The following is a 24,411-nucleotide window of genomic DNA, read 5'->3' on the forward strand; positions in this document are numbered from 1 at the left end:
GAAATAAACCAAATTGCCAAATTAGATTAAAATATATCCATAAACAAGCAAACTACAACAGTTTATTTATTCTCCATAAGAATAACATGGGAATTTTAAATTTACAATCTTTTTAATTTTCTTCGTAGTCAATGAACATTTAAAAACACTTCAGTATACTAAATTATTTGTTTTTTGAAGCTCTTCAAAATGGTATAGAGATAAATTTCGAAATTTAAAGTTTTTAGGGTAAAAAATGGGAAAAATCATTTTTTACCCCATAAACCCCTGTTGCCATAGTCCGATTATGCTGGTTCGCGAACTCGTTCGAATAAACGTAGGTTTAAACGTTTGTACCAAATTTCATCTAAATTGGATCGTTTTTGCTCGAGTTATCGTGCTAACGGACACATATATAAATATATTTATATATATATCAATATATATATATATATATATATATATGAATTTGAACGGATGGTGTTTTTGGCCTATGGGGACCTCAAAATGAAAAAGTAAATCGGTCCCGGGTCTAGGTCTTATCATTAGACCTACGGTAATAGCTTATTCCCTATATAGGAAATTCTCTAAAACAGTTGTTTTTCATTCAGAGGCGCTATCAACTAACGACAGGAAAGTTCCACCTGTTAGTGACGCTTTAAACATTGATTATAAATGTTCCCTCTCAGCCCCTTGGGGAGATATATAATCAAAGCTTTAACATCGATTTTTTAGGGTGGGTCTCATTGCGTCGACTGTATATAGGGAGCACTTCAAACCACTTTTCACCAGACTTCACATATATGTACAATCGTAAATTTATACACTTATGCCGTTCTTAAATACAAAAATCTAATTTAAATGAATTTTCCACCAGGCAGGACTACCATTCACACCTCAAGGAGTATGTTTTATCATTGACTATACATACCCAGGGCTACAGATATACAATATACCTACAGGTATATATACCAGATACCTTTAGGTATATCTAGTCCATGGTTTTATCTATGACGATTCCTAGTTTATTTGGTTTTAAGAGTTCTCATCGCTTGGTATTATATTATTCTGTAATCTGTACTAAAAAGTATTTGGAAGTAAAGTGATTCGGAATGATATGATAATCCCAACAGTTTATGATTTGTTAGCTATGCAGTTGCATGGTTTAACTAGAAGCCATCCAACAAAAAAAATACGTTGATGATGTAACTAACCTAACGGTTGTTTTGTTGTTGTTATGTTAAAAAATGAAAAAATGTAAAAGAAACGTGTTGCTAGTTGAGGTTATAGTACTTATTGTAAGTAAAAATGTATTTAAATATAATATTATTTCATGAAAAATGTGTTATTATATCGAATAATATGTCTAAACTATTCACTAAAGAGGAAATATATCAATAATAAATCTACTGATAAACTGAACTAGTAAAATTTATAAAAATTGCTACATCAGCAAGGCTAGGCCTTAACTAAGAAAATAATATTGTTGGAGAAAATGGTTTTGAGCTAAGTTTGCTTGAAAATATGAATAATTCGTAAGTTTGAGATTACACTATCACCACAACTAAAGATTTAACCCAGCCTCTGAAAATGATAGTTTGCGTTAATGATGTTGTTGTACCTGGAGATGTGGTAGGAGGTATTACTGGTTTAGATGATAAATCAAGAGTTATATTAGGACCCGGACTTAGAAGATGTGCTGAACAAGTAATTGTTTGCAAGAGTGGATTATTGAAGAAGATTAACCAGACATTCTATGTCGATTCTCACCAAAAGCGATACATTCCAGTTCGAGGAGAAGCAGTTGTAGGAATTGTATCAAGCAAAGCAGGTGACTTTTTCAAAGTTGACATAGGAGGCAGTGAACAGGCTTCGCTACACTATTTGGCTTTTGAAGGCGCTACCAAGAAAAATAGACCTAACTTAAATGTTGGAGACACTCTGTATGCAACTGTTCTTAGTGCAAGTAAGGACATGGAACCAGAGTTAGTGTGTATAGATTCTACTGGCAAGAAAGGTAAAATGGGAGTCATAGATCCAGATGGATTTCTGTTTATATGTAGTCTTAATCTAATAAGAAAAATTCTTAATCCTAAATGTCTTTTGTTGAAGTATCTGGGAAAAGAAGTTGCATATGAAATTGCTATTGGTATGAACGGCAAAGTATGGGTAAAAGCTAAAAATGTGAAGACAACTATTGCTATTGCAAGTGCGGTTCTAGCTGCAGAACACGCTCCTTATGATGAAATTGTTTCTAACACAAACGATATTTTGAATAAACTTCTTTTGTAATGTAGGTAACTATCCTTAACGAAGACACAGTATTGAAAATGAAGTTGCGATAAATTTGAATATTTTTTTTATTTGAAGAAGAAACATTATAATTTGTATAAATACACTTTATTTGTGAAAATGTATTGTTTATTTCATTGCCCTTATTCTAGAATTAGGAAATGGTTTATGAATTATCATTTTCCTGTAAGTAAGGCATTTGATACGCTAAGTTAAAAGAACTGTTTTTCAAAATCTAACTTAGTTGGGTGAACCAATAGAGCCTAGAATAATTTTGTCTAAGTTGGGGAATAGTGCTTTTAACATTGTATCTTATATTTTGTAAGTCAAGGCCTAAAGAGCTGACCTCTTTCTTTGTGGAGATTTCTTGCACCACAGTTTACTAATCGTGTTCATAATTTCCGTGTGAAACTCAGAAATTACATAATCTTTTGCAATTAAGTCAATGGGAAGAGTCCACTCTTAAAATGTAAGCCTATATTACATCTGGCCTACTTTACATGCGATAAAAACTAAATTAGCAATGTGCTATTGGTGTTTTTGTGATATATATATTGCATTGTAGGCCTACTGTGTTTTACAGCACTATATTTGATAATTAGTTTTGGTACTGTCTGGAGAAAAGGGTTTAAGTTTAATTAACTGATTCCAGTCCATGCATTTTAAACGGATAAAAGTAAAGCATATTTGGGAAACAGAGAGCGCAGCTTTTAGTCTTCAGATGTTCTCTCACGAAGGTTGGTCACGACTCCTCTGTTGTTCGGATTTCACTCAGCCGACAAACATATGAATCAACTTTTGTAGTAAACTTGTATATCAAGGAAATGATATTGCCCTTTCATTCAGATGAACAAAGGTGAGAAGGCATGTAGAAGCCTCACAACCCTAAAAGAAAGTTTTAGAAACTACAAGATAAACCCAACCCAAAGAACATTGACTAAGACATTGGCTAACCAAGGTTCATATCAGTGGCGGATTACCCATTACGCACGATAGGCAACAGCCTAGGGGCAGCAGGTCTCAGGGGGATGCAGACAGAAAAAAAATTTGTAAAAATAGTTTGAAAAAGCATAAAAACTATCAAATTTAAATCCAGTCTATTAAAATTTCCTGGGGGAGGACACCCAGACCCCCCCCCCCCCGTTAGATCTTGCCACCCCAGTTAAAAGACTGAAATTACGCCCATGGGAGGGGGGGGGGCCAAGTTAACATGTGTTTTGGTTACAGTGTGCTGAGGTCATAATCCGCCACTGGTTCATATTCATATCGCTTAAGACCGTTCTCTCTGGTTTCAGAGCTACTTTCAAAGGAGGTAGTTAGGTACAAACTTGTATTAAGTGTTCATCACCTATCTTTCCGGGGCATACATTAACAGATGAAAGGTGTTAATAATTTAATTTGGTAATGTTAAAAAAAATCAATGACCAGCAATTCCTACAATACATAACCAACAAATTAAATTAAAGACAAACAAATGATAGAGTATATAATTTTATCCTATTATCAGTACATCAGTCTAATTTAATGTTTGATTTCCATATGGTTCCAATCTAAATATTTTATTGAAATTCCAATTTGTACAACATTTGTATAACATTGTTTATTTCTTCTTTTTGAAAATCCATAACAATTTCTGCGAGAATGTGATTTGCCAACCTGAAAAAAAAACGTGATAGTTATTGTTGTTTCTATTGTTGATAACAATTTTTACCTCTAAAGATTTAACACAATAAATGACCAACTACCGTACCTGTCAACAATCGTTAGGGCTTTTCCGTCTTTATAGTGCGGTTTTGTTTGCCGATATTCATTCATCTTTTTATGAAATTCGTCGGCTTCTACTTTTTCTTGTGCATCTATCGTTAATGTTGTTTTAGTATCTTCGATCTCACTGTGGATTACAGCTGCAACAACATGAAAAGTTAGCAGTCAACCTGTTGTGTAACTAATGTAAAACTTATTATCAATTACACTAAACAACACTTGTCTACTAACCTAATGGGTCAGCAGCAGCAGTGCTGGGTGTAGGACGGTCATCTTCTCTAAGGCAGATGAGCTGAACATTTTTGGGCTCTGCTTTGGCACTAGGGAGGAAAATACAAAGTAAATTGTAAAATGTAAATAGATACATTTAAAACATAAAGCATATGATATTAGCCTAGTAGCACCTAAGAGGTTAAGTTTTAGATTCTAATAATTACTAACTTGAACCAACACTACAAGGGTAGTTTTTTAAGTGAGGGCCGAGAAAATGTTTATTTTGGTAGGAATTGGGGTTTTGGTGGGTGCCTAGACTTATCACAGAAGATCACAAAGGAAAAAGTGTTTTCACGACCATTTTTACACTCCATAACCAATTTCCACACGTTTCCCTCACTTATTGCATTAGGGCCTAAACCTTCAGTGATTTGGTGATGAATATTTTTAGAATAAGTTTCTTGTGGTAAAAAACGTATCACTGACCTTATATCACATGCTGCAGGAGATTCAATAATCTAAAAATTTCAAAAACAGCAAAGCATACACGTTAGCTACAGAGCTGCAAATGATGTCATTCTGTTCACAATGAAGCCAGGAAGGAGTGAGGAGCCTCTTTGCAGCGTACACGCAAACTACAGAGCTATACGCAAAAACGGCCCTTGCTTAAAAAACCACCCTCGTAGTAGAGTGTTAAAGATCTGAAAATGGATTCTTCAATGGTTGGATGTTAGGTACTCAACCGTTGAAGATCCTAAAATATAATACCCCCGCCGCAGCAAACCTGCAGACTAAGCGAATTTCCATTTGACTGATTGGATTTATACTGAAATGTCTACTTAAAAATATAACATTTATTCTTGATTTAAATAGAATTAGTTTAACAAGTACTTAGGTTTGCTGCATCAGGGAGGGTAAAACTGTTTTTTTTTTTTGTAAAATGTGAATAGTTAGTAAGAAATAAAAACATTTTCCAAATTTGATCAAAATATGTTCACAAACAAGCAAACTACAACAGTTTACTTATTCTCCATAAGAATAACATGGGAATTTTAAATTTACAATTTTTTGGAATTTTCTCCGTAACCATTAGGCGCATAATAACGCTTCAATATACTAAATTATTTGTTTTTTTAAGCTCTACAAAATGGTTTGGAAAGAAATTGCTAAATTTTATGTTTTTTGGGTCAAAAATGGGAAAAACCTATTTTTACCCCATAAAACCCCCCGTAAACCCCCGTTCCCATGGTCCGATCATGCTGGATCGCGAACTCGTTCGAATAAACGTACGTTTGTACCAAATTTCATCAAAATCGGATCATTTTTGCTCGAGTTATCGTGCTGACGGACACACATATATATATATATATATATATATATGAATTTGAACGGATGGTGTTTTTGGCCTCTAGGGACCTCAAAATGAAAAAAAAAAACGGTCCCGCGTCCAGGTCTTACCATGAGTACTACGGTAATAGCTTATTCCCTATATGGGAAATTCGCTAAAATCATGCAAAAATGTTATTTGCTTTTGTAAATCTGACAAATAATGAATTATGTGCATTTCAAAATCATCCACACTTCTGCTGATGAACGGTGACAGGCTCAAAGCATGATGTGATGCATGTACAGCATGATGAATAGTCAATATTATGACACCATACGTCAGCAAGTAATATTAATAATTTAACTTCTTTTGTTTGGATCTCAGATGTTTGATATTTAACTGTAACATGTGACTCTACTAACCCACAGAGAAGTAAGAAACAGAGAATACACTTAAGTGGTGTCTAGTGCTAGTGTTGGTGTCTCGGGCAAAGTTCCATACCGCCCCCCTCGCCAGAATGTACTACAACGCTTGCAGTGGGGAAAGAACCTGAGCGCTGTGCGATAGGAATTTCTGCACAGTGCTCGCCGTTTGTGCTCTTCCTTGCTAGTCACAAATGCATTTCCACCTGCTTATTTCCTCTAGATCTTACTTCTCAGTAACTAACCTTAGAGGACGCGCAGATTCACATTTGGTCTTTTCTTCTTTTGGAAATTTCTGAAAAAACAGTTGCAGTTTGTTATGTCATATGGAGGACAGTTGTGGCATTTTAAATAATTAATTACAAAGAAATTTGCATAGATGTCTTGTTGACTACAGCTCTACTGCATTCTGTCCGTGTTCTACTGAATGCTTGTGTCTGTAGGCCAACATTACAAAACATTGCTGAATTTTGAGCACAGCATGTGTGAAAAGCCTTTTTTCTGAAATTTATAAGCGTTGAATCTGGAAAAATCAATGATACCCTTTTGGAACTGTATTTTAGGTGGGTCCGCGGAATTGGCTAACTCTGGAACTCGCTAACCCCATGTTAAACGCCCTATCTTCAAATTTGGTCGATGAGAGGAACTCGCTAACTTGTTCGGTTTCGGAATTGGCTAACTCCGGAACCCGCTAACCCGCTCTAGAGCCGGGTTAGCGAATTCCGTCCTCGTACGGAAGTCGCTAACTCGGTCCCTCGGCGGAACTCGCTAACTCCCAATCAGAAGCCTCGCGGGCCGTCCAATAGGAGCCAAGCACGAAGATTTTTGGCCAGTGTTGCCGAAAGTGTAGTACCTATATCGTATCGGTACCATAATGTCGTATCCTACGAATAATTAGGAGTAAGAGCAACGTAGCCGATAAAATAAATATATTTAATATGTTTAAGTATATTTAATATTATTCTTATGGTTATTAGGGTAGAAAATGCATTATAGTCTTACCATAGACTAACCAACACAAGTAAACTTTACATCCTATTGTAAACTTTGAAGCTCGTTTTTCGTGTCTAGTTCATGTCCGGTGAAACTGATCGCTAGTGTCGACGAAATTGTGTTTCTATTATTTTATAGTTAACTTCATGATTTGTTCTTTACTGTTTGGTTATATAACTAGGGTACGTGTTATAAGTTGTGATTAAAACGTTTTATTTGGTTAAACGAGGTTTTAAATTACTGAAAACAAGAAACAATTGTAAACAAAACACGACCTCTAAAGACAGAGCACTGGACATAACTACTATGAGATATGTACTAATATAAGGGAGTATGTTTTATATGTGGTTTTCTTACTTAAATAGTAACTTATTGGGATGCAAAATGATAATACTGTACATTTAATTAGGATATTATACATGTTATAAAATATCTATTTTCGTAGTCCACCATTTGTTTATTTTATTCAAATAAATACCATTTTGTTAACTTCTGCATTAAAATTATTAAGTTCGTATTTTATATACTGGGTTCGTAACATTTAATCATAAAATTGAATCATAAATCATGATAAAATTTACACGTTAAACGTCATTACAGAAATGCATTGCAGTGGTAATTTATTTAAAAATAGAGCTATTGAATTAAAATAAATATTGATCAATCTTACTAATATTATAAATGCGAAAGTTTGTGTGTTTGTTTGTTTGTTTGTTTGAAGTTCAATCACGCATAAACCACTGGACGGATTGGGCTGAAATTTGGCATGATGATAGCTTACATTCCCGATTAACATATAGGCATATTCTTATCTAAAAAATCCTTTCGGGCTCCGCCCCAGTGGCTCTGTAATTCCCCATGTCAACCTTATGAGTATTCATATTTAAATGGAATTAAAGAATTTTTCCTACAGTTACCTAACAATGTTCATGTTCTCTCGCTGATTTGAGAAAGCAAAGTGGCCAATTCGCTCATTAGTGAGACAATGTTAACATTGTCTCACTCTAATTACTTTGTCTCACTCCAGATTTGCAACGTAAAGGCAAGAAATAGTGAGCGCGTAACATGCAGGCAACGTAGTATGCGCGTGAAATACGTTGGCAGCACTGGCTGTAAATCAGCTGGTCAGCTGTTGTACTGTTGTATTTGTCACTTCACATTAAATGTTATATTAAAAGTTCACTTCTGTGTAAAAATAGGTTATGTTTCTTCACCAATTTATTTGTTTTATGGTAACTGTAGGAAAAGTATAATGTGCAACTCGAGTTCAAAGTACAATTGCCTCACTCGAGAAACCATTCCTCACTCGCCTACGGCTCGTGAGTAAGGATTTCTCTCGAGTGAGTCAATTGCTCACTTTTCTCACTAGTTGCACAAATAACTATAGTCAGCTGTTTCAACTAAAAAAGTTGGTTCTATGATATGGAAAAGCATTAAAAAGTTATAAGATTTACCAACAGGGTGCAGCACTATATTTGTTTGCATTTATGAAAACAGCTAATTTGAACTAAGCAGCAACAAAAAACTGTGATTCGCAATGAGAACTGTCAAAGTAGGATTGTTTACAGTTATGTTTATGTTTTTCATTTCATGAATAATTTGTGATATTTTGCGAATTGTTGATAATTTATGTTTCTCTATTGTTTAGGTGAAGCGGTAGAACATTATGGCTATGGTAGATGTGTAATACAATAGAATACTGTTAATTTGAAAAAGCAAATTTTATCAAACTGTGTCCTCCCTTATTGCAAATGCAAAGATTGAGTATAACTGCAGAAAGCATTTTATACTTATATTCCAACCCCGTACGAAGGACGGGTACTCTGCCAGTACATTATAAAGTGGTAGGCCTAATGTATTAATGGATTGCATAAAAAATTTGTCTATGCATAGATACAAATTGCAAATTTCTATTATCGTAGGCTATTAGGCCTACTGTAGTGTACAACCCGTGTCATCCTCTTAATTTTGTTTGATTAATATTAACCCTAGCAGTGGCCAATGTTAGAAGTGGGGAATGGCCAACCCATTTTGGCGATTTTGCAGACCATTTTTTGAAAATTCGTAAAAATTCAACCATACAAGTAAACCTAGCCAACCTCATATTCATTTTGTTCGGAAAGAACAGGAGAATCTAGAAATAGTAATATCATAATGATTTAGACAGTGTATTTTATCGGTAAAGTGAAAAAAATAAAAAAAATTGAATTTTTTTTTTGAAATTTCAAAAGCGGCCTCTGCATTTTTTTTCTACGGATTTTTTTATGGGAAATTCATTATATACATTTTGTAGACAATCTAATTCCCTACATAGAAATATATAACATGTTAGGAAAATATTTTTTTTTATAAGTTTTTGGGGCGAAATATAATGACAAACGGAGAATCGAAAAAATTGAAAGCCGTGCAGTGCTCGTTTATGTTGTAAAAAGTTCTATAATATATGTGTATACTAATAATGATATATACATGTTTGTAAAGCTAATGAAGTAAGGAATCAAAAAAAGTCATAAAGTTTATGGTAAAAATAATTTTTTACCTATAAACATACGTATATAAAATAATGTTTTTATATTTTAGCGATTTCTCGAGAAAGAAATTCACAGTACTTAGTATACAACTTTTGTACCAAATTTGTTTACTTCAAACCAACATAATAATCTTGTAGTGTATTCAATTACCTACATAAAAATGTATAACATGTTAGAAATTTTTTTTTTTTGTAGGTACGTAATAGGGACATAATAATACAATAACCGTAAAACCGCAAATAAGTGTAAACTATAGCCTACAGTGTTTGCTTGTGTTGTGAAACATTATGTAGGCTGATGATATGTAGCCTACATATTTGTAAAGCTAATGAAGTAAGGAATCCAAAAAAAGTCATAAAGTTTATGGTAAAAATAATTTTTTACCTATAAACATACGTATATAAAATAATTTTTATATTTTAGCGATTTCTCGAGAAAATAATTCACAGTACTTAGTATACAACTTTTGTACCAAATTTGTTTACTTCAAACCAACATAATAATCTTGTAGTGTATTCAATTACCTACATAAAAATGTATAACATGTTAGAAATATTTTTTTGTAGGTACGTAATAGGGACATAATAATACAATAACCGCAAAACCGCAAATAAGTGTAAACTATAGCCTACAGTGTTTGCTTGTGTTGTGAAACATTATGTAGGCTGATGATATGTAGCCTACATATTTGTAAAGCTAATGAAGTAAGGAATCCAAAAAAGTCATAAGTATGATGGTAAAAAGTTATTTTCACCTATGATTATGTATCAATTTGAGAACGTTATGAATTTTTTGCGCATTTCGAGAAAATGGAGTGTACAGTATTTAGTAGCCTATATAATTTTTTTACCAAATTTTTTACACCCAAACCAATATAAACATGTTGTAGTGTATTCATTTACCTTTATAAAAATGTATAACACCTTGGGTAAATCATTATATAGCATATATAGCACCTCTGAATGTCAGAATCGTCATTTTTGAACACGATGCTAACAAAATACACAGTAGTAGGCCTATTTAGTATAGGCTATAACTTTTTTACAAAATTTTTTACCCCCAAACCATTATAAACATGTTGTAGTGTATTCATTTACCTTTATAAAAATGTATAACACCTTGGGTATATCATTATATAGGTACAACAATCTCTGAATGTCAGAATCGTCATTTTAGGACATGATGCTAACAAAATACAACCTTTTATGAACACTATTTCACACAATTCAGTAATATTTATGCATGAAGATTACTGTTATACACACACACAACACTTCACTAACACTAACACTACGAACTAATAACATATTTAGTAATAAATCGCGGATAAAACTACCGGCAACAACACAAACAATGGCAATACAAGACAGCTGACAGACTGTAGCAGTAATGACTCACTGACTCACTTGTCCTCTACATGCGAGCATACAGAAATAACCCTCAGTGCAGGGCTGCCACTCTCTGAATCTAAATTTCTTCCTCTTCAAAATGATATACTATATGACTAGTAATAATAACTTTCACTGTATATAATTCGTATTTTCCATACTGTCACCAGACGACTGTTGGCCATTTGTTAGAAATTTCGAAAACAGCTGTTTTCATAAAATCGTACCGATTGTGCAATCAATATTTAGTTATAAATATCACTACCACAATGAAGATAAAATCAATGGCTATCCAGTGGTACCACCCGCAACATCCTAAGACGAAAATTACCCGAGCAGGGTAATGCCAAACAAGACGTGTTTTGCCAGTTCCCAAGTGTCGGCTGCAAAAGTCGTACCGCGCCAAAATTTCATTTGATTTCTAATCGTCGTGACATTGTTATATACCTGCTACAGGGTTTGTTTATGTAATAAAACGAAAGTTCAGAATGTGATCTTTCGTATGGTATATATATTATTCTCATCTGAGTTGATTAAAAGTTTTTTTTTTACCGTTAAAATAATTTCGGCCCATACCGTCACCAGACGACATTGGCCATTCTAAGCATCAACGTCATACCGTCACCAGGCGACGGTTGGCCACTGCTAGGGTTAATTTTACGTCTTTCAGTAGGACTACTTTTTTAAAGTTTTGAGTTTTTATGGTTCTAAATGGACCCAGGCAGGCGTTCTTGTTTGTTACCATTTTTATGAATGGTGGCTATAGCTAAAACTACCTGATCTTATCTAAAAACAAAGCTATTGTCTATTGAGTAGCTCAGTACCGGGGAACGGGGAACCGAGCAATGGCTTGGTATACACTCGAGTATAAAAACAATATAAAGGAAACCCAACACTCAAATCAGGAAAATCCGTCAAATCGTTGATTAAGAATCGTGAATTAAAATAACCCTGTTCCGTTTTATTATATGTATTATATCTTCTCCTATTATTTACTAGAGGTACATAGGTGTGCAATCTAAAAACTGTTTTAAAACATGTAACATTATTACTAAAAAATTCAACACATTTTAGAATTAGGCAACTATTTACTAGTAGACCTACAATGCTTTGGTTTAAACTATTAGGCCTAGATTTAGGCATAAGCTATTCTATAATTGATATGAAACTTAGTCTATGTCATATTTTTTTACACGTAAGTTGGAAGATTCAACGACGAACATTTAATTTTAAATCTATGGATTAGTTATGAAAGTTACAATGGTTGATTACTGTATTAATTGATGGTTTTGGTTTATTACGACATTACGATTAAATTTGTTTTCCGTGTTTGAGAACTTGCGTGTATTTTAGTTTAATTACGTAGATGTTTAATTATTTAGTACCAATTAAACTGAATTTTCAATATTTTTCATATTTTATTATTTATTTTTATACTGATAGCATTTATGTTTAAGATCTTTTGACGGCAATAAAGAACTTTTGATTTGATTTGATTTGAGATCAAAATCATAAACATTTAATTAATTGGCCATTGTACAGTTCAATAAAAAAACACTTTTTAATTAATTTTTAATTGTCTTTTAATTACTTTGGGCTAGTTATCTATTCAAAGTGGAGTTGATAACAAAAAACAATAAAATTTACTGTATCTTCATTGACACTGATATTTTGAAATACGGCAGTGTACGATTATTTTGTCGTGCAAGGTTGGCAACGCTCCATGCAGTGGGCGCGGCTGGGTTAGCGACTTCCAGAGTTAGCGAATTCCGCCGCGAGACAAAATCGAGTTAGCGGGTTCCGGAGTTAGCCAATTCCTGACTGAGACGGTTAGCCAGTTCCAGAGTTAGCCAGTTCCGACACACGACCGAGTTAGCGAGTTCCTGAGTTAGCCAATTCCTACGTCTCTTTTAGGTTAATATACTGTGCTCAGACTAAAATTCAAGAGTGATGATCTAGATCAGTCTTGATATCTTTGATTACTCCTTAGAAGAAAATACTCTTCCAATGGCGTAAATAAAATACACACATAAAGTCATATGTAGCCTATAAGTTCCATTGTAATATCTAGGTGATGCGTAGTTGATTTGGGTGGCTAAAACATTGTTCATAAAGAATGTCATTTAAAAAATTGTTAAAAAAACGAACTACTGTAAGTTAAACTTTTAAAAGCTATTTTGATATACCTGACTCTCAACATTATCTGGTAAAGGAGCAATGTTTCCGTTTAGTTTCTTGAGAACTTCAAATGCACTATCATCCAGACATAACTCTTCATCTTCTATTGGCTGAGCAACAATTTAAAATGAATAAAAGTTATGTAACAAAACTACAATGAAATCACTATCAGGTTAAAAGCCATTTAGTTTTGGTCCCCTTCAATGTAGGAACACCAAAAAAACTTAATAGCAAAAGTTAATTTCCAGCATTAGAATGATACGAGTTATTAACAGGAAAAATATAATGATAATTTTGTTAGTTGCAATAATCGCCGCAAGCCATGTAAAAATTATCATTTCGAGATTTTGTGTAAATCAACATAAGTTTAATTAAACAAATGGTTCTCCTATTTATCTAGTTATTTTTAAAAGACAGACATGTGGCTTGAGGACAAAGTAGTTTGTCAAGCAATCAATGGTCTCTCGTTGAGATAACTATATTTCTGCCAGTAGTGAGTAGTGTTTACCTCGTCAGTGATGATCTCCATCATCGTAGTGACGTTGTCCTCCGTCACGGCCATCGTGGCTCTTCTGTGAGGCACCTCCTTGGCCGCGGCATTCTACAACAACACCTAGTCAAGACAAAACTAAACCCCAGAAAAAATATTTTTTTATCAATGTTATAACATATCCTTATTTCTTTAAGATATCCTGGAACTACTTGGGTCTCTTTGTCTAGTGGTAACCGACAGAAACAGGGCCTGATTACCCACTAGGCTAATTAGGCTGGAGCCTAGGGCGCCAGTCAGCCAAGTGTTTTAGGGGGGCGCCAGACGGCTAAGACTTAAAGTTGGGACCGGGGGTGTAAAAAAGGTTTTATTCCAAAAAAAGGATTCGTGCAGATAGCGAATGGGACTGGGAAGGGTGCGTTCGGCAGATTTTCATAATCATTATATCCATATATAAAGCCCAAAGTACCCATGAACTTTTGAGAAAACTACAAGTCACACCCCCATAAACCATATATACTTAAAATGTTCGTCATGACGAGAAACATTGCGCAAAACTATCCATTATTTAATAAATTGCCCTTTAAGGTCATAATTCCTTTCTAAAGGGAACTTTCCATATACCTAATGTTAAAGATGCCTCAGCTGTACTTTGTACTTATTTGTTTATTTCAGCTTAACTTAACCAATCAAAGTCAAACGGGGTGAAGCCCTTGGGTTACAGCTAGTTTATAGTAATAATAATTAATTTGTAAAAACATTTAACGATACTTTTTGTTGCAGATAAATACAGATAAATGCTGTAATTCCATCTAAAGGTCCTAATAAAATTGTTTTAGGCCTAGGTGATTAACAGAGTTAATTTAGAAAGTACGTAGGCCTATATTATTGTTTGGTTTTTTGATATTTTAGGTTAGGTCTACTTTTGATTTAATAAAATCATATGTTTAATAAAATGTAAAATAAATACATTATTTTAAATAAAAAAGTTTTACATTCCTTGAACAACTGATTTGTTACTATTTTAAAAGTTCCTAATCAAACCATGCATTAATTATTTATGATCAGTTTTCTTGTGTTTTCAAATAAACTGAATATTAGTATAATGCCTTTAGCCATTAATAGTAATTCATTCTTTGAAATTTTGAAAGTGGTAGCAGAGATGAGGGGTAGTGGTAGGGAGGAGGGGGGCGCGAAAAACCATCAGCCTACTGGCGACTAGACCCTTAATCAGGCCCTGGACAGAAATAAACTTTGAATCTATGTAATATATATATATGTACGTTTGTCCTTCGTGCTTTGCCAATTCATCCTAAAAATTCAGTGAACATTTAGGAGATTGTTCTATAACCAATAGAAAGAGCTAGGGTAGAAACTAGAAAGAGCTATTCTTTACAGTAACATTTTAATCAGAAAGCACCAAATACTTGTCTTTTAAGTACACATCTCATTATGAAGCACATGTAAAGCTAATAGTTATTAATAAACACTTATGTTAACAATTTCTAGTAAGATCTATTCAATTTTCATACATCAAGCAAAAAGGTAAGAGTTTTTTTAAGAATAAGCATTTAAGGAGCAAATAAAAAAAAGAAATATGTTTTACAATTATTTATGGAACAAAATTCCATCTTTTTGATTGAATAGCAAACCATCATCTGTGTACACAATCTAAAAATTAGCAAACTCATACAAACATGTTTGGTTAAAATGCTGAATGTCCATTTAAGTAAAAAATAAATCATATAAACTTTATACAATCCAACCAACTAATCTACCGTTTCAACTAAAATAAGGAGTTTACTTTCTAAATCTAGCTACAGCACTCCATTGAACATTTTTCAAAAATACAAATCTACAGTCACTAAACACAAATGATTGTACAAAAAAAAATAAAAGGTAAAAAAAGTAACCTTGTTTAATTCTACATAAGAATGCGGCATCTATCAACAGTTTTTAGTGCTACCAAATGTAACCTAAAGAAACTCTTCTATTACTTTTGACTATGATACAATTAAGGACTTTGTTATGGATTGGTTAACCTCTTACTGATGAAAAATAGATGAAAATGCACAAATAAACAATACAAAATCCTTTAAACCCCTGGTGTAAAGCCAAATTTAAAAAAATATGGTATAATAACATTTTTAGAAGTAGACTTACTCCATTGTCACAGACACTGCGTTGAGATTCAACATTGATCAAGTCAGCTTTACTTTTGTTCAAATCAACCTTATCTGGTACAGTATCATTCTGATCAAGCTGAAATTAGTTACATTTATCCATCATTTGAATCTCTAAGTTTTAATTTAAAAAATTAGTGAGCTATCAAAGCTTTGTCGGTTTTAGAAAGATTTTTTAGTGACTGCTTTCAATTTAAACGTTACTTAATGAGGAAGTATTTTTTTTTGCATCAGGTTCTTCACACTACATAATTTGGATTGAAACATAATCAGTAATTTATGTGATAGATTACGTGGAAATCGGATTACTCATAGTAAACTATTCTCAAAGGTCTGTTGTCAGAGTTAATACCTGGCGAAGTTTAAATAATTGCTAAACTTCACAAAATTCTCACACTGTCCAAAGCTACGATATTTTCTTTGTTTTAACCTTGCGTCTGCACTTTCACATGAGCCTTGAAAGCTTGTTACGGTATCAAGTAAAGCAAGCGGTGAGACAGCACTTCACAGCTGTCACTCTACCACTGACTGATCCACCGATTCACCAGGATACAGTTTTGTATCTTCGATTGAAGTAAATTGACTAAACTTCCCAACACCATAGGCTACTGGTCTGAACGGTGATCTAAGACATAGTGTCACAGTAAGTCAAATGAACAAGTCAGAATGTGTGACAGTAATGCTAAGATGGTGCAGACAGCTGCTCACACCAACAATGTCTGGATCATCAGCTCAAAACAAAATCACTCAGCTACCGTGTTTAGCGATTTGGAAAGAAACTAAAATTAAAATATTTTACAAACTCCATAGCTTACCTTCTTGCTGGAAGGAGGGCCAAACTTGGCGCGTGCTAGGGAGGCAGTCTTACGTCTCCAGTCTGGTCGGCGACGGTTGTACATGGACAGATCAGCCGAGGGCTTGTGTCCGACCGTGGACTTTGGTCTGACAGGTTTACGACTCACGACGGTCGTCACTCTCTGAGTGTCCGACGTGCTCATCTCCAGTAGAACCTGCTTCATGTAACTGCACGCCACCTCCAGTTCCTGTCAAATCGTACAGTAAATAAATAGATGTGGGAGCTCAAGAGTTTTGATGTTTTGTCAACTTTTTTTAAACAAACTAATCATTTTGTCCCTAATCTAAATCTAAAAGATAGAGCACTCCTGTTCAGCTTATTTTTTATTTAACTTTGAACAGTAAATGTTCTCTTAACTGACCCTGGATCAAAACTTCTGGTTAGTCCACCCTTAATTTTGAAACTCGGTTTCACGGTTTCTAGGAATCTAAAGACTTTGGTTCCATTCTCATCAAAGCAATAAAATAGAATCGTGCATATGCAAATTTATATATATTATAAACCACAATTGCAGAAGAGTACTGTGTTAAAGAACATGTAAATATTGTAGGCGTATACAGTATTTTGTCTCGGAATATGAAATCATGTACATAAAAGTAAAACAAATCACTGAATTTAAAAGTGAGTTTTAAAGCGTAAATGTTAATAATTTTTGTTTAATTATTTTTTGCCACAATAAACAGTAAGCAGGTGGTAATGTACTCTTTGTAGACCAGGAATTTGTTTACGGAAATATTGGTAAAGTGAGCTGGAGTGGGGTAAATTTAAAAACAATATTTTCTGACAAAATGGTTTTATGTCCTTTATGATCCTGTTGGATTTGAAATTGAAAAAATGATACTTAATAGGTTGACATTAGTTTTATATTATACATTTGATAATCTGGCCATTTCAGTATTCCAGGCCCCATAAACAAACAAATATCTAGAACCAACTGTACTGATAAAATTAGGTAGTATTACCGAGGGCAACACAAAAAGTGTCATTCGCATGATTTCCACATCTATTGTCCCAATAAAACAATTTACGTAAACTAAACTATCGTTGATTTATCATGGTTGGATTATCATGGATGGTTGGTTTATCATGGTTGATTTACAATGGTTGGATATTATGTTAGAAGAGCATAAGCAGAGATAGTTGACTATAGTCCTCGTCACCCTAAGTTGAGGCAGCCAAAGGCCGCACGGCAAGTATCTAGTGCCGCCTTTGGCTGCCTCAACTTAGGGTGGCGAGGACTATATGTTGATATTGTTGTGTACCTGACGGAAGGGGAACCCGACTTGTCCAGTCAACTGCTCCAGGAGACTCTGTATTGTAGAGATACTCTGGAAGATAGGAACTACTTGCTGGTACTTCACTCTGGCTCCCTTACTCACATGTTTGGCGTAAACCTAACCACAGAACGTCACATTACTTGATCAAGTTATTCAAGCATGTTGATTGACAAAATTGCAGTTCTATATACTTATTAGGCTGTATTGTAAGCCTCCCAAACAATGTCTCTGGCTTATCTCTGTCAAATTAAAAAAAATTTTAAAGTTTAAACATGATAGGAAGTGGTTTTTTTTCAATAATAAGTAGGTTCCCTGGTTCAGTCCTGAGAAATATGAACGTCATTTTGAAGGTCGCAACTGTCCATAATTAGGATTTTTATAAATGATCCTGACTAAAAAACTAATTGACATTCAGTATCCGAGCTATCATAACCCATTCTACACTCATCGTTAACTAAACTTCACCTTAAAATACACTGGTAAGTTTGTGTCACACAAATCTAATCTAGTCATGCAAAATGCCTCTTTCATAGACAAAACAATGTTCAAATCACATACGGTAGTCACAATGTTTTTGGTGTCAGGTGTCTAGGATAACTTTAAATGGAAATAACACCAATATACAACATGAACTAACATGCTTCAAAGGGTAAGCCCAGTCCAGGTACTGATTGGCACGCCCCTCACATGAATGGACACTTAGCTTATCTCATTATTTACTCTACTATTTTCCGTTCACGAAATTAAGGTGGTTTTAGGGGAAAGAATCTATCTCAACCCTTATCTTTAAAATAGTGGCTCAACAGCAGCTGGTTAAGTAACATACATTAAGCACAAAATGGGGGGGGAACTTCCCCTCAAACTGCCTAAATTTTGTGAACAGAGTATATGTTTCGTACAAACAAGTACATAGGTTCTACCTGGATAGCCTGGATGACACACTTGAGGGCCGCAGACAGTTTGCTGTCCAACTCCCCTGGACACTTCCCCACCACTAGCTGCTTGGCATCCTTCAACTGGAACATACAGTAATAATAATAAAATTTCCCAGCCACAGCAAACCTGCAGACTAAGCAAATTACCAAAATATATCCTTGAAATGCCATATTCGTTTCCTATTTCAATAACATTAGTTTTACGAGTTCTTAGCTAACATATTCTATAATCCTAGCACTAAATGCTACGGGGAAGGTAAAAGGTGTTTTTGACAAAACGTGAATAGTTTAGAATTAAATAAATGAATTTTCCAAATTTGATCAAAATTTGTTTATAAACAAGCAAACTTCAATAGACCTAGGCTACTATAGTTTACTTATTCCCCATATTATTTATTGCTACTTTACTGTAAAGACAAGATAGTCATTATCATTAATAAGTGGAAACACTTACTCAAACGTCTGCCACAGGGGTTTAGAAAAAAACTACAACTATACTATTTTTATGCATTTACATAAGCTAAAGACAACCAATTACTAAAACACTCACCAGACGCTTAATCTCGTAGAGGTGGTTACGAGCGAACATGGCATCAAACTCTACACTACGTTTGATAGCTCGGTCAACATCCTCGTCCTCGTAGTTTGTCGAGCGGGAGGAGACGGAGGAGAGCAGTAGTGATGTCATCCGTCCGACAGTTGCCACCAAGTCTTGTAGTCGCTTGGTCAACACTCCTCCCAGCTGACAAAACAGACAAATTAATCAACAATGGCGTTGTTGTCGATTGTTGTTTCATGTGAATTCCTAATTTATGTAAATGTTCTTCAACATTTCAGAGTCCAAAAACTTGTCAAACATAACTTGTCTTTTTCAGTGAATTTAAACAATTTCTTTGTAACTCTCCCAGACCATAACCCATAGTCCTGCTTCCCCTGATAATCCTACCATACCCATGTTACTGTCCCTTACTAAATATAAACAGTTATATTTTTAAAAATTGTTCCCTACCTATTGTTATCTTAAATTAAAAGAAAAACAATGCATGGAAAGTAGGGATGGACGGGATTTAATTTTTAGTTCGGGACGGGACGGGACGGGATTTTTATTTCCTTCCCGATTTTCGGGACGGGACGGGATTTTTTTCTGTGCATAAAAAGAAAGTACTGTATTACAGTTACCAAAAAAGACATACGAAATCAATTTTTGCCATCTGTGGCAATGATCTATAAAAGCCAAAAAATGGGTAACAATTTACAGGTACCTATAGTAACTTGTTACTCGGGGGTCACGGGGTGATCGTCTGTTTGACTCACGGTCACGGCGCGATCGTCGTCATGACTCGCGATCACGGCGCGATCGTCGGTATGACTCGCGGTCACGGCGCGATCGTCGGTATGACTCCTCGGTCACGGGGTTATCGTCGGTATGACTCCGCGGTCACGGGGTTATCGTCGGTATGACTCGCGATCACGGCTCGATCGTCAGCATGACTCCGCGGTCACGGCGCGATCGTCGTCATGACTCGCGGTCACGGCGCGATCGTCGGTATGACTCGCAGTCACGGCACGATCGTCGGTATGACTCCGTGGTCACGGGGTTATCGTCGGTATGACTCGCGGTCACGGCGCGATCGTCGGTATGACTAGCGATCACGGCTCGATCGTCAGCATGACTCCGCGGTCACGGCGCGATCGTCGGTATGACTCGTGATCACGGCTCGATCGTCAGCATGACTCCGCGGTCACGGCGCGATCGTCGTCATGACTCGCGGTCACGGCGCGATCGTCGGTATGACTCGCGGTCACGGCACGATCGTCGGTATGACTCCGCGGTCACGGGGTTATCGTCGGTATGACTCGCGGTCACGGCGCGATCGTCGGTATGACTCGCGATCACGGCTCGATCGTCAGCATGACTCCGCGGTCACGGCGCGATCGTCGTCATGACTCGCGGTCACGGCGCGATCGTCAGTATGACCTGCGTTCGCGGACCTATCGTTCGCAATAACGGCGTTATCGGACGACAAAATCGCCGACGATCGGACCAAATCCCGTCCCGAAAAATTTCCGAGTCAAATGTAATCCCGTCCCGATAATCGGGAATATTTTTTTCCCGAAATTTCGGGACCCGTCCATCCCTAATAATAAACATAGCAAAGTTAAGATGACAGACCTCAGATGAAAAATACATTATGAATGTACCATGGAAAAAACAGGTATAACTAATACAATTTTACACACAAAGTAAGAGTCTGGATTCATGGTGAACATTTTAAAGCATTGTCTTAGCAAAAACTTAATTGGAGAGAAATCATTCACCTGATAAGCGTGGCCGATGCTATCGCTGACACTAATGCTGGCTCCTAATGGAAGTGCTGTCATCCCCTTAAAATTTTCTTGAATTTCATCCTCCACCTTTGGCATTTCTTGAAAACGTTCAGGCTACAAAAACCCAACCATTAAAATGAATCAGAATTCACAACATACTGCATAAAATTAGGGTTTAAAATAGGCTACTTTTGCTACAATAGAACCTAGTTAAAAATAGGATTGTGGAGCCCTTACTGGCTAATCTGATGTTCTTTTAAATTCATTCAACATCTTAAAAAACTAAATTTTTAGCACTTAATTGGTGACTCAGCTAAAAGCTTTTACAGAAAAAAACATTCTTAGGTAAATATTTTAGGGCAATTAATGGTGGCTGGTACAAATTAGTCTACACCAAAAGGTGGCGTGACTTTATTTGGAACTTAAATAAAACACAAATATTACCGTATACTTTTTGAGATACGCCTAACTAAAAGTTAAATTATCTGCTTAAAATAAGTGAATGCTGATCATAGATTAACGCATGATCATTTTTTACATATCTTGAGTATTATTTAATGTACAAACAAAATATAAGTACAGTAGTATCTTTTCCAAATAACTCTTTACAATGAATAAATATAAAGTTCAAAGTGTTTCAAAAGATATATTTACTAAAACTGTTATTGTTATTAACAGACAAATGTGACATCACAGAGGTTATTCAGTAAAGGCTACACGCAGCCATTTCCAACCTTGTACTCGACGGGAGGGTGAGCGAGATCATGTTTTGGGCTGATAGTTCCTCTACAGAATTGATAACTGTCATTATCTTCAGAGTATGCAGTTGATTCGGAAGTTTTCCATCTTAAAAAGTGTTGCCATTTCTCTTCATCTAGCTTCTTGAGTCTTGCTCTTCTAACTTGTTTCACGGCTGCTTGCAGTTCTGATTCTGTTACATACTAAAAATATGTGGTCGCATTAATGAAGATCAAAAATGACCTAACTTTGACAGTAAATACTTTGGAAACATTTTTGAGTTTTTGGTCTTCTAGATCCCCGTTGGAGATATTTCCATTTAAACGGTTTGGACCTCAGTCGCATCAAATTAGTCCATACTTTGCTCCGTACTATGAAACTAAGCAGCAGAAGTAGTGAAGTACCAAAATAATGAAATTAAGTTTCACAGGACTTTTAACCCTTCCCGTACGGGCGAAATTGTGACATAGAACGGAAAAAAATTATAGGAAAAAATAAAAATTAATTTTCCTTATTTGTGTTTTGTTGTACAAGTATACGTAAACACAATAGAATACTTGTCAAAATAATTTTTTACTCGTTTTTAACTATGCGGATATATCCGCTACCCGTCCGCGGATGAGTAGAAAAGCAGCGGATAACTTATATCCGCCACCTGTCTTTGAAGATTGTAACAGTTTGTCTAATTTGACCAACTGTTACATTAGAAAGATCCATGACATTAAACTCAAATTTAGGCTACACAGAACAATGAAATTTACAGTTAAACAATATTCTACAATAACATTTATAAATAAGTTACGAAATTTATTACATTTATTCTACCAAATTTGATCCCTAACATGTTAAAACGTACGGCCAATCGACATTGATTTGATTAAAATCCTAACTAGTTAATTTGAAGGCTTGATTCAGTGAAATGACTTTTGTCCAACAAAACAGCTAATTAATTTTTCTCCCTGCTTACCTCAGAATATTCCAAAATGGGAATCCAAGAAAATCCACCGGCGTCGGTGCTCTGAGGGTCCTTGACGATGTTGGCTCTGCTTCTCCTCAACTAACCTCTTCGTCGTTAACGAGCGTCCACATGTGCTCCTCTACTCCAGTACAGACATGATCGCAATCAGCTGTTCGGCAAATGACCGATCGATAGCGCTGTCCACGCTGAGCCCAATACATTTGTGGACTTTATTTAGTGCCTTCAGGGCAGAGTTGGCAATTTTCTGTCAGTTCTGTTTATATTCATCCAAACATTGAAGGCGCGCGTCACTTCAATTATATTGTCATTAGTAAGGTGATCAGTCTCACTAGGGATTTAGTTCCAAAACAAGAAACTAACGTTACAAATACCCCCCTGCCAGAAGAAAATTTCCTAAATTTTCTCAAAGTCCACTCCAGACCATTGTTAGACATACTGCTTCAAATCGGTGATGTGCCAGTTTCCAATTGCTTTTCCCTGCATATCTTCTAGGGCATAAATCAAAGGAGATACTTTCTTGACCACTCTGTACGGACCTACATATCTTGGAGTCAGTTTGGCTGAGTAGTAATTTGCGGCATCTGATTGAGTGAAGTTCTTCTTCCATACCAGACTGTCTTCCTTAAACTCTTGAGGGCGCCTCCGTAAGTTGTAGTGCCTAGCGTTCCTTTGGTGAGCATCTTTGAGGAGTTCATGAACTTCTTGATGGATGTTCTTCAAGTCTCGTAGCCTCTCCGTGTACCGTTGGCAGTCTTCAACTTCGGGAACAGTTTCCTCGTCACGAAGAAATCCAAATCCTGCTCCGGATATAGGAAGTTCTCTTCCAAAATTAAGGAAGTTTGGAGAATAGCCTGTAGACTCGTGGACTGAAGATCTCAGTGCGAATCCCAACTGAGCTACATGCTTATCCCAATGTCTGTGGTTGTTCCCTACATAGGCACGCAGCATTGTTACTATATTCTTGTTGACTCGTTCGGTCGGGTTGGCTTGTGGATGACGACTCGCATTCAGAAGCATCTTCACCTCGTATTGTTATGCAAGCTTCTTGACAGGCTGACCAATAAATTCAGACCCATTGTCGCAGATGAGAAATTTTGGGACTCCATAGACCATAAATACATTTTCTTCAAGAAACGTAGACACTGCCTGAGCTGTTGCTGCTCGTAAAGGTTTCAATAAGACAAATTTCGTGAAGGTATCAACGACAACTAAGAGATACTTGTTTCCTTTAACTGAACGAGGGAAAGGTCCTAAGAGGTCGGCAGAAATCATCTTCCAAGGAATGTTAACCCCACGGTACTCTCCCATAACACCAGCTGGTTTTTGTTGGTCATATTTGACACTTTGACAGACTTTACAGCGGGCAACATACGTAGCTACGTCTTTCCGCATCTTCGGCCAATAGTACTTGAGCTGGATTCTTCGGTAAGTTTTCAAAACTCCTTGATGACCAGATGTCACGGCATCATGACACTCCTGTAAAGCTTGCTGACGAAAATTCTTTGGTAAGACCAATTTCCATTCTGGTTCTTCTGAAA

The 24,411-nt window shown here is 35.7% G+C and overlaps 2 protein-coding genes across 5 annotated transcripts in view; one reads left to right on the forward strand and one right to left on the reverse strand.

Moving 5' to 3' along the window:
- Positions 1-1,227: 1,227 nt before the first annotated feature.
- LOC129005362 (exosome complex component RRP40-like) lies at positions 1,228-2,396 on the forward strand. Its single transcript, XM_054434227.1, has one exon. It carries the CDS (start codon positions 1,570-1,572, stop codon positions 2,269-2,271), a length of 702 nt encoding a protein of 233 aa, XP_054290202.1. The 5' UTR covers positions 1,228-1,569; the 3' UTR covers positions 2,272-2,396.
- A 1,365-nt stretch (positions 2,397-3,761) lies between these two features.
- LOC129005358 (uncharacterized) overlaps positions 3,762-24,411 on the reverse strand; it is a 28,351-nt gene continuing 7,701 nt past the window's right edge. The window contains exons 2-14 of one of the 4 annotated variants that reach the window (XM_054434219.1): positions 21,891-22,097; positions 21,148-21,270; positions 19,379-19,570; positions 18,814-18,909; positions 17,879-18,010; positions 16,576-16,803; positions 15,741-15,839; positions 13,596-13,688; positions 13,096-13,197; positions 6,243-6,292; positions 4,267-4,355; positions 4,022-4,175; positions 3,762-3,927 (exon numbers count right to left, since the gene is read on the reverse strand). In XM_054434219.1, the coding sequence (XP_054290194.1) occupies positions 3,831-3,927; positions 4,022-4,175; positions 4,267-4,355; positions 6,243-6,292; positions 13,096-13,197; positions 13,596-13,688; positions 15,741-15,839; positions 16,576-16,803; positions 17,879-18,010; positions 18,814-18,909; positions 19,379-19,570; positions 21,148-21,270; positions 21,891-22,097 (1,662 nt within the window). In that variant the 3' untranslated portion in view covers positions 3,762-3,830. The remainder of the gene's footprint in view (positions 3,928-4,021; positions 4,176-4,266; positions 4,356-6,242; positions 6,293-13,095; positions 13,198-13,595; positions 13,689-15,740; positions 15,840-16,575; positions 16,804-17,878; positions 18,011-18,813; positions 18,910-19,378; positions 19,571-21,147; positions 21,271-21,890; positions 22,098-24,411) is intronic. The other 3 variants (XM_054434220.1, XM_054434222.1, XM_054434223.1) reach the window with 3 other exon arrangements.

This window comes from Macrosteles quadrilineatus, unplaced genomic scaffold (genome assembly GCF_028750875.1).
Source record: "Macrosteles quadrilineatus isolate MER2022 unplaced genomic scaffold, UCM_ALF_1.0 Scaffold_20__1_contigs__length_2534061, whole genome shotgun sequence".
Lineage (NCBI taxonomy): Eukaryota > Metazoa > Arthropoda > Insecta > Hemiptera > Cicadellidae > Macrosteles > Macrosteles quadrilineatus.